Here is an 11,043-nt window from a genome sequence, read left to right as displayed (position 1 = left end):
ATTTGCGACACATTTTCAGGATTTTTCAAAAAATAGCAGATCTACAAGCTCGTAGCGCGGCACTCGGTGCCGCGCTACGAGCTTGTAGAGCTTGTAAAAATTGGCCCACAATCTCCGGACCTATCCGATTAAAACCTTTCTAGTTTAAACTGTTTTCCAAAATAGCAAAAAAGGCAAAAAAGTTTAGGGATAAGGGATTTAGCAACTGACAAAAAATAGGGCTCCATTTCCGTCACCGCTAAACTTATTAACCCTTATTATTATATTTTTACTATTTTGAAAAACATTTTTTAATAGATCACCTAGCCAATCTACATTGACACGTTGTGAGCTTGTAGACTGGCCATTTTAACTCTTCGAAAATGTTTAGCAAAATAGTAAAAAAGGCAAGGGGTCGGGGATAGGGCCCCTATACTCTTTGCCTAGCCTGGGCACCATTTCATTTCGGTATATGATCCGGGCTGGAGCCGGATGATATGCTTACGTCATGTTGTAGGCAATGGTTTGCCTACAACAAACAGGAAGCTGTTTGTTGCTTCCTGTTTGAATAAAAGCAATAAAAGCTCTCGTAAGCGAGAGCTTTTATTGAGAGGGAAAAGGAAGTTGTCGCCGTCTGTTCATCCTGTCTGGCGACTACAAAACAATACTACAACATGACGTAACCACATCATCCGGCCCCAGCTCGGATCATACGGACTTTTGAAACAGAGACCAGGCTTTCCTCCGAGGCGGTGGAAAGCCTGGTGAGGCGAGGTTACTCTTTGCCACAGACACGTGGGGACACATTGATGACGTCTGTGCCAGACTCCCTGATGAAGACCCCTGTTATTCAGAGATAAAAAACCCAAACATCGCAACAGTTGTTGCAGCAGGCAGAACTACAGTTAAGTTCCAGTCTGACCGGTTTGTCACTTCCAGCCTCCCCCGTCTCTCACTCAGCGCTCTGGGGCGGTCTAAAGCCCCCCCCCCCCCGTGCGTGTGTGTGTGTGTGTGTGTGTGTGCGTGCGTGCGTGCGTGCAGTGATGACAGTGTGTTTGTTCTCTAACGTTTCAGCTAACAGCCCTGATGTCTTTGTGGAAAATGAAAACCATAGAGGAGGTGTTCACTCTGGAGGTCGACTGTACCTTTTGACTACAGCCTGGAGGAAGCCTTTCTAACCAAAATGCTGAAATATCAACAACTAGAACAGACCATCTCACTGAGCTACACTACAGATGTTAAACTATTAGTTGTTTTTTTTGCAGCCTAGGGCATGTGCACCAGTTAGTTGTGAGGGGCCTACAGCCTAGGGCATGTGCACCAGTTAGTTGTGAGGGGCCTACAGCCTAGGGCATGTGCACCAGTTAGTTGTGAGGGGCCTACAGCCTAGAGGGCATGTGCACCAGTTAGTTTTGAGGGGCCTACAGCCTAGAGGGCATGTGCACCAGTTAGTTTTGAGGGGCCTACAGCCTAGAGGGCATGTGCACCAGTTAGTTTTGAGGGGCCTACAGCCTAGAGGGCATGTGCACCAGTTAGTTTTGAGGGGCCTACAGCCTAGAGGGCATGTGCACCAGTTAGTTTTGAGGGGCCTACAGCCTAGAGGGCATGTGCACCAGTTAGTTTTGAGGGGCCTACAGCCTAGAGGGCATGTGCACCAGTTAGTTTTGAGGGGCCTACAGCCTAGAGGGCATGTGCACCAGTTAGTTTTGAGGGGTCTACAGCCTAGAGGGCATGTGCACCAGTTGGTTGTGAGGGGTCTACAGCCTAGGGCATGTGCACCAGTTGGTTTTGAGGGGCCTATAAATGGCCGGCCTCTCCAAAAGGAGCTGGGACAAACGTTAGTTATCAAGGCCCAGCTCAGTGTCAGCTATGATACTAGATGCTATAGGAGGCGTTGGTTGGTTCCTTTATCCATGATTTACATCTGCTGTGTCTGACAAGTATGTATGTATGTATGTATGTATGTACAACTATTCTCTATACTGTAGTGTATGTAACTAAAGTATGTCAACTATACTGTATACATCAGTGGTTCCCAAACCTTTTCATGGCAAGGACCCCCAAAATGACACTAATTAGCCCACGGACCCCCATTTGTAAATACATGCCAAGGACCCCCATGAGAGAAGATTTATAAGGCTCTAGGGCCCCCCTGTTTGACCTGAATTAGGCTACGGCCCCAGTATTTAATGCCATTTCTATCTCTGGGACCCCCAATACATATTGTAAAAATCAAACTTAATGTAACTCTGAGAGTGTACAAATGGAACCAAATTGTTACAGACCTATAAGGGTCCATTTGGTTCCAAACTATCATTTAGCTGGGGACCCCCCTGGAACTCCTTCAGGGACCCCTGGGGGTCCCCGGAGCACACTTTGTAAAGTTAAAGTATGCAATACTGGATGTAACTACAAACTGTGAAAACTAAACTATAAAAAAAACTAAACCAGGACAAAAAATGTTCGTCCACGAAATGCTCTGAAATTAGCAGATATGCACGTCACGGGGGTAATGGTAAATGGTGCATATATATATAGCTGCGTTTTACATAGATTGTGCATTACATACATTCACCCATTCACACACTGACATTCATACAACCTGCACATCGGGAGCAATTAGAGTCTTGCTCAAGGACACTTGGACTGCACTAACTCTGGGGGAGCCCACAGGGATCAAACTGGGAACCGTTCCGTTTCCCATCGACCGCTCTATCCCTAAGCCACTGCCGCCCCCACAGTTATGATTATGTCTGAATGCGGTTCCCATAGCAGGGAACGTAAACAGGGAAGATAAGGAGCCATCTGCGACTGCGTGTGTGTTTACTGGAGGAGAGAAGAACTGGCTTAGCCAAATACTGAATCATTACCGTTCACTGGGAGTGAATGGCCGGCGTATGGAACTCCAACCTCCCCCCGTCAAGCCAAACTCAGCTTCTGACTCCAATGCAACGGTACAGTCTGTTCTCCTGTACGGCAGTGAATGCTGGACCCTGAATGAAGCCAACCCAGCTGCAGAAGTCTCTAGTATATAGAGCGTCGCAGTCCCTCCCCCTTTCAGAACGACGAGTGTCCCAGGAAATGATTCTCCGTTCATTTTCTCCACAGGCTTTTCAAAACTTATTTATATAAAGACCTTTTAAAAGCGTCGTACGAAGTCAACTCTTGTCGTGACAAATCATGACAACACACACAATATTTTGGACCAAACAAATAATTACAAAGAAGGAAAAACAACAACAAAAAGTGTTGTAACCTGCCGTTTTTTTTTCCTACTTTCTAATTCTTTGTTTGGCCCGAAGAATTGTGTTTGTTGTCATGATTGGTCACGACAAGAGTTGGCTTTGTCCGCGGCGTAAACGTCTTTAAATAAATACTTTCTGAAAAGTCTATGAGGAAAATGAACAGGGATTTCTTTTCCGGGTCTCTCGAGGGGGCGGGACAGCGGCGCTCTATAGACGGGTGCTACACCAGAATGTTGTGTGCAGTATTTAACAGAGTTACTACAGGGGCTCACAACGCCTGGTTTTGTAATTGGTGCATTTATATAAGTGCCTTATATAAAGGCACTTTACATAGCATTCTGCATTACATTCACACGCACGCACGCAGAATCACAGATTGTGCATTACATCCACCCATTCACACACTCAAGTGGACAAATTAAATACACATTTCATCGGTTCTTTCATTCTTTCTTTCTTTCTTTCTAGCAGTTGCCCACTGAAAGTGTGATGTGTGAGGAAATGCCGTTTGAGGAAATAGAAGTGCTGACTGACTGATCATTCATACACCGATGGAGACAGGGCCGGCTGTAGCCTTGCAGGACGAATATATGGGGGTGCATCCCGCACACACCGCATAGCATAATAATCCCCCGAAATGCATAGAAAACTATGCTATCATCTCAGATTATCTATCTATCTATCTATCTATCTTCTCCTTCTTTGACCAATAGTAACCCAATTTCCATCCGCACCCTGTTGGCAGTGGCGTGCACAGACATTTGGAGGGGCAGGTGCTCAAGTGAAGAAAAAAAAGGGCACCTTGTGGAGCGCGTGGAACCACCGGTTGCCTTAATAGTGTGTGAGATTTATAGATTTTGGGGCATAAATAATATATTGGAAGCTTTTAATCCAGAATTGATCAATGTCATCATGGGCCACATACTGTACAAAACAAAAAAAACGAACATTCAAAAGGGCACATTGCTGTCCAGAGGGCAAAAGGGCAGGTGCTCTATACTAAGCACCACCCAGTGTCGCACGCCACTTCCTGTCGGTTAACAGCACTTATGGCAAACGGTGTTCAGATGGGTTCAATTTCTCTAAAAATGCTGCCCACCCAATCAGAACTGATAAATGGTACTGATATTTTGTTATTTTGTTGTTTCATATTGGCTACAAATAAATATTCTCCATAACTTTTGATTGGGTGGGCACCGCACATTTCAGTGGGGTCTGCACACCCCTGTCCCCTCCAGAACCAGCACTATAGTGGAGGTGGGGAGACTGGGAGGCCCCTGCTACTGAAATAAACACACCCCTGTCCCCTTAGAACCAGCCCTAATGGAGGTGGAGAGACTGGGAGGCCCCTGCTACTGAAATAAACACACCCCTGTCCCCTCCAGAACCAGGAGACTGGGAGGCCCCTGGCCCCTGCTACTGAAATAAACACACTATGGCAATGATTACCGGAATATTGGAATACAGAGATATTTAGCATTGATTAAAAGTGAGAAATCATAAATGAATGGAGAAAAAAGAAGAAAAAGGAAAGAATATACTGTGTATAAATTGAATTGAGAGTCTGTCCAGCGCCTCAGTGGCCTCATATAAAGTTAATGCAAGGCCAAAACAAATGCATTATGGAATACTGTAATCAAGTATTTGTTCATTTCAATTTAATGACTGTCTTACGTCAAACTGTGAATAGCAGCGGTCAAAAGGCTTTTATTGCAGATGATTAAAGTACAGTGTCCTTTATACTTTTACATTGTTTATGCAGTATCATTTCCCTAAAAGATGGTCGTCCGTGCCAACTTCATTCCATTCACTGCAATAAAAGTCTTGCTTCACTGCCGTCCTTTGACCATGCACTGATATTCACAGTTTGACGTAGGACAGTTAATAAAATAACAATTACTTCATTACAGTAGTTTGTACACACACACACACACACACACACACACACACTCCATAATCTTTGATTGGGTGGGCACCCTTGCCCCCCCTTAGAACCGGCCTTGCCAATAGACGGTGGAGGAAAGTAAACCATGCAAGGCACCAACCTAGACATCGGGAGCAATTAGGGGTTCAGAGTCTTGCTCGAGGACACTTCGACACCGACTCTGGGGGAGCCCACAGGGATCGAACCGGGAACCTCACAGTTCTTCCTAAAGCGCAAGCTCTACCTCCTGAGCCACTGTGTTGATTATCAGATGTAACAGAGTATGGATTATACACGGCATGGTGCGTCATGTGATCTGAACATACCACCTGACATCATGTCTGTCACACCCAAGATGCTGTCAGCACCAATGCTGTAAAACCAAAGATCAAATCTGTGCAAAGGTTTGCATAGCACATACGGTGACCTACTCTCATGCAACCTGTGTGAGTGTGTGTGAATCTGGCTTCGTATTACCAGCACTGCAAATGTTTGGCAGAAGAAGACAGACAGACAGACAGGTCTTCAGGTTGAGCACCACCAGACCACAGCCATAGAGTATAGACAGAGTTACGACATTGAGGGGGCAGAGAACAGCCCGGTCACGTGGCTCACGTACCCCCGCAAGCCCATAGACTCCAATGCATGCCCTAAACTCCCGGCGTCCCTATTCGCCAATAGAAGTCTATGTAGAAGACATTGGACCGGCCCCCTGAAGTGAACGGAGTTGTGGTAAAACCCTGTCTTACTCTATGGCCGCTCTGTACCAGACTAGACAGCTGGCCGCATGACATCAGGAATGCCACCGCCATATTTACATGTCGTTTGTTTCCATCACACTACACTTAGTTACACTACAGTGATTAGTGACCCAGACATGGTGGCAAGACCGGCAAGACCAGACCAACAATGATGTATTATGTACATAAATACTGTCTGCCACTAGTAGTGCATGGAAAAACACTTTCCATTTAATACATACAAATCAGTCAGTCAGCACTTCTATTTCCTCAAACGGCATTTCCTCACACATCACACTTTCAGTGGGCAACTGCTAGAAAGAAAGAAAGAAAGAAAGAAAGAAAAAAAGAACCGGCATGTGTATTTAATTCGTCCACTTGAACCCTTACTGGTCCATTTGGTTACATTTACACCTGCACTCTTGTTATTGAGTTATTGATTTGACTGTGTGCTTTGACTTAACAAATCAATACTCTACCCCCAAACAACTTCAACCACACTTTCTTTTTTAAACTCTGTAGTCAGCCCGGTAGCTCTGGTCCATAGCTCTAATCCGCAACGCATTAGAGCTATGGACCAGAGCTAGGAATTGTGTGTCATTGAAAACAAAATATCCTTTAGTTTTGCTGGGTCTGAGAGGCTTTAATGTCATCAAATGACAACTGTACACGCCATCAATGATTTTCAATCAATGATGATCAAGCAACTTGCTTGATCAGAAGCAAAAAAAAGTATCAAACTCCCACCAGAACACAGGGTTCCAGGGTCCAGTGGACTCGAGACCCCCAGCTTGGGGAGTCCCCCACCGCCCCCCCTTTTTCCCCTCACTGTATATTTTTCTTTTCCCTTTTTGCTTACTTTATGATGAATTCCTGTTCTGTACTTTAACTATATAGAAGTGTCGATTTGTACGTCTCTAAATGTTTTGATGAATTGAACATGGTGGACCCCGTTGTAAACAAGTGTAATGCTTAATTGGGTCGTCCACTCACAGTTAACAGTCTTTGTATTGAGTTTGTGCTCGAAATGTACTGTAATTCTGCAAACTGTTAATACATTTATTTCAATCAATCAATCAAAAGCTTGGGGAGTCTCCCCACACCCCTCAAAAAAAGAAATCTGCTGTGTTCACACAGTCCAATGTCGGCAGCCCTGAGAGTCAGTCAGACAGACAGATATAGAACACTGTGTACTGTACACTATATATATATATATATATATATATATATATATATATATATATATATATATGTGTGTGTGTGTGTGTGTGTGTGTGTGTGTGTGTGTGTGTGTGTGTGTGTGTGTGTGTGTGTGTGTGACTGTTGTACAGCAATAACACTCACCCAGGAGAGGAGAGTTCTCTGGACATTTCTCAAGAGGCAAGGTGTTCACCGCCACCACACTCTGTTGAGAGCTCTTCTCCTCCTTTTTGGTATCTTCTTCTCCTTGGCTCGAACTAAGAACACTTTGGTGGTGCTGTTGCTGTGGTGGTGGTGGTGGTGTTTTAATGTCTTTGGTGGCGCTGAGGTTCTGAGGGGGTCCATGGTTGGAGGAGGGAGGCTTGGAGGTGTGAGGGGACCCGGAGTTGGGCACGAAGGCGAACCTGATGTCCAGAGACTTGACGTAGAAGACCAGGGTGACGGAGATGTGGAGGAAACAGAGGAGCACCACCAGCTTACACGTCCTGTGGATCAGACTGAAGTCTCCCCCACCACCACCACCACCACCCACCGGCATGATGTTGACCCCCCCAAATAAATGCTTCAAATCACCTCGTATAAATGTCTTATTATTGTGTCCATGTAACACGCATAAAAAAACTAAGTTAAAATGTCAAAAACATCCGCTCGAATGGTGGAAATTAAACGTTTATTTGTTTTGTATTAACGTCCGTTACTTTCCTCTTCCTGAACTTGGGTCGCTTCGATCGTTGTTTTACCCAACAACAGATAATAATATTCAATAACTCCCCCGAAAAGACAGAGTCCATAATGTCCACATCATCATCCAGTCCAGTCCAGTCCAACAACAACGATGATTATTATTATTAATATTATTTATTGATGTGGTTGTCTCTGTTTCCTGTTGCTATAGTTGCTTCGTTTCTCGGGTTTTTTCTTCTTAGAAGTCGTTTTTTCTTTTTTTTAAAAGCTAACGTTAAAGCTAATCGTTGCTACGGAACTCAACCAGCAAGTTAACCTGAACCAACGGCAGTGCTGGAGATGTAACGGTTAAAAAAAAAAGAAGAAAAGTACTAAACTGATAAAGTTAACGGTTAACAAAAAAGGCACGTTAAAGAAACCTCGCCGTTATTATACGGTTGTTGTTAATGTAAAACAAAAAAAATGCTGACATGAGCTGTGGAAAATTATAGAGGTTTGTTTAAAAAAAAAAAAAAAAGAAGGAAACTAAAAACTTTCCTCCTGTTCTGGTTGTTCTCTTGTCTTCGTCCTCTGGCTGTTTGGCTTCAGGCCAACTTCCAAGTGTGAGTCAACAACACACACGGTGTGTACACACCGCACTTCCGCTCACACTTCACAATAAGAATGCTTTTAAACATTACGTGGGGGTGTTATAGAGTCTCTCGAATTTGAGACACATTGTTTATTCAAGGAAAAGAGGGCGTTCTTTTTCCTTTTTCTTTTTACGATGGGTTATCCGATTATGGGGGTATTATAAATATTTATTTTAAAGCTATGATTTTATTGTGTTGTAGAGTCTGTCTTCCGGCTGTGCTTCGCCAGCTGTGTGACATTTTGACCAATCAGCGTCTGACGCAGCTGTCTGCTCTTCCGGGAAGGGGGGTGGGGGGGGTGTCATGGGGTACAGAGCCATGTGTCCAAAAATATAATATAATATAAAATTAATAACTTACTTTAAAACCACACAGGAGCTGTTCTGGTTCGTGAATGTATATTTTTAAAACTCCCATCTACCTTAAACAAGCTGAACTGGCCCAAGTTAAGAGATTATTAGTTCCCCAAATGTATATTATAATTGTCTTTTATAATGTTGTGAAATCTATCACTCCTCCCCCTCTTCCCCTCTCTCTCTCTCTCTCTCTCTCTCTGACTCTCTCTCTCTCTCTCTCTCAAACAAATTAACATACAACTAGAAAAAGGCACAGGTCTCCACCAGGGCAGGTCGATCGTGGCCTATAATAAGCCAATGTGAAAAAGGTGCCATTTCTTCTTATGCCTTTGATGGCAATTGGATGATTTGAGGCATTTTGTTCCAAAAATGTGTTTAGCAAAAAAACACTTGTTGGTGGCGCTATAACAGGCCAATGTGAAAAGGGTGGGATATATCAACATTTGGTTGAGTGCAAAACATATATCTCTCCCCATGCCTTCGGCCTGGTGGAGACAATAAAAGAAAGGACCAAAACAATTGCTTCACAAGAACAAAACAATATACAAGTCTTAATAAAGTCTTAAACTTTGCATTACTTCCTACTCTTAAGAGTGTGTGTGTGTGTGTGTGTGTGTGTGTGTGTGTGTGTGTGTGTGTGTGTGTGTGTGTGTGTGTGTGTGTGTGTGTGTGTGTGTGTGTGTGTGCAGTGGCGTGCACAGATAGACACTATAGGGGTCTGCTCTGGACAGCAATGTGCCCTTTTGAAAAAAATGGCACATTTATTTTTGAAGCACTGAGAAAACTGTTGCGCCAATTTCTTCGTCCTTTTTTTCTTCCAAACTTGACTACGGTAGAGGTGGTCTCAAAAACACAAGGGAAACTTTGACAGAGAAAGACTCGCTTTTTAATCAGTGCTATCATAGCACTGACAAAGGTCTTAGGACCGAAACGTTTGCTATTTAATCAGTGCTATCATAGCACTGGCAAAGGTCTTTTTAATTGCACTTTGAGCACAGAGCACTTTATGCGCATGATAAAATAAAATAAAAAATATTTTCTTAAGTCTCAGTCCAAGGAGTCGGGAGTCCATTTCCAATGGAAATGCATGGGGCAAGGTGTCACACCCTTTGTTTAACAAGCATACATCAGTCTTTTGCGAAGGTGTGAGTGAGGCCGGCCCGACTCACACCATCTAGCTGCATACAACATTGATGCATGCTAGTTGTATACAAAGGGTGTGATACATCTTGATCCAATGCATTTCCAATGGAAGTCACATGGTTTGACACAATACATTTGTGTTGTACGGCTTTCGGCTGTGTTTCGACTGCCCCCCCCCCCCCCCCCCCCCACCCCCTCATACAACACAAATGTTGTGTCAAACCATGTGACTCCCATTAGAAATGCATTGCAAGCTTGCATCAGCTATACATCTCATACAACAAGCATACATCAGTCTGTTGTAAAGGTGTGAGTCAGGCCCTAGAATGAAGCTTCATTCTTTTTGTAACTTCATTAGTCACAATATTTGTGTTCATTGAGGTTTGGCCTTGTAGACGGAAATGTGGCTTTGTAGGGTGTGTTTCCTTAATTTTTAGTCTAGTCGTGTATTTGTTACAATATAAAATTGTAAACTTCAAAAAAGAAATAGGCCTACTGACAGTTTTAGCTCGCGGCCCTTGGATTTTTAGTCTAAAAGCCCAATTAATAGTACACTATAGTAATTTTACATCAAAATCATACCCATTACATTACTTTGTGAAACAAAACAAAAGAGTAGACAGGATCATTCAACCATAATAGTTTGTAGAACATATTACCATCAGTCTCTAGTTTTAGCCTATTAGTGTGTCCAGGACACATATAGTCCTTATTTGGCTCAATTATTCTAATAGTGAACATCCTTATACAGCCTTCCATTAATTGGTAGGCTATCAGTTACCCTTTTTTCTTTCAAATAGATTATTAACTTCCTTGACCAAACAGTGTCACCGTGTGGCAGGTCAGTGTAAGTGCAACCAGGCCATAGTGATAGCCTATCATGGGCTTTTTTTATTTCATTTTTTTCTGGAAAATATAGTGGCCCTCTGCAGTGAGTGTGGAACTATAGTGGCCCTCTGCAGTGAGTGTGGAACTATAGTGGCCCTCTGCAGTGAGTGTGGAACTATAGTGGCCCTCTGCAGTGAGTGTGGAACTATAGTGGCCCTCTGCAGTGAGTGTGGAACTATAGTGGCCCTCTGCAGTGAGTGTGGAACTATAGTGGCCCCTCTGGAGTGAGTGTGGAACTATAGTGGCCCTCTG

The 11,043-nt window shown here is 43.7% G+C and overlaps 1 protein-coding gene across 1 annotated transcript in view; it reads right to left on the bottom strand.

Annotated features, from left to right (window-relative positions):
- Positions 1-8,323, bottom strand: part of b4galt1l (DP-Gal:betaGlcNAc beta 1,4- galactosyltransferase, polypeptide 1, like) — a 48,212-nt gene extending 39,889 nt beyond the window's left edge. Inside the window, exon 1 of the mRNA XM_080774627.1 lies at positions 7,233-8,323. Within this exon, the coding sequence (XP_080630753.1) occupies positions 7,233-7,626 (394 nt within the window). The 5' untranslated portion in view covers positions 7,627-8,323. The remainder of the gene's footprint in view (positions 1-7,232) is intronic.
- Positions 8,324-11,043: the final 2,720 nt, after the last annotated feature.

This window comes from Protomyctophum bolini, assembly GCF_963924005.1.
Source record: "Protomyctophum bolini genome assembly, chromosome: 10".
Taxonomy (NCBI): domain Eukaryota; kingdom Metazoa; phylum Chordata; class Actinopteri; order Myctophiformes; family Myctophidae; genus Protomyctophum; species Protomyctophum bolini.
Note: the sequence above shows the minus strand (reverse complement) of the source record. Positions and strands in the feature narration are given on the sequence as shown.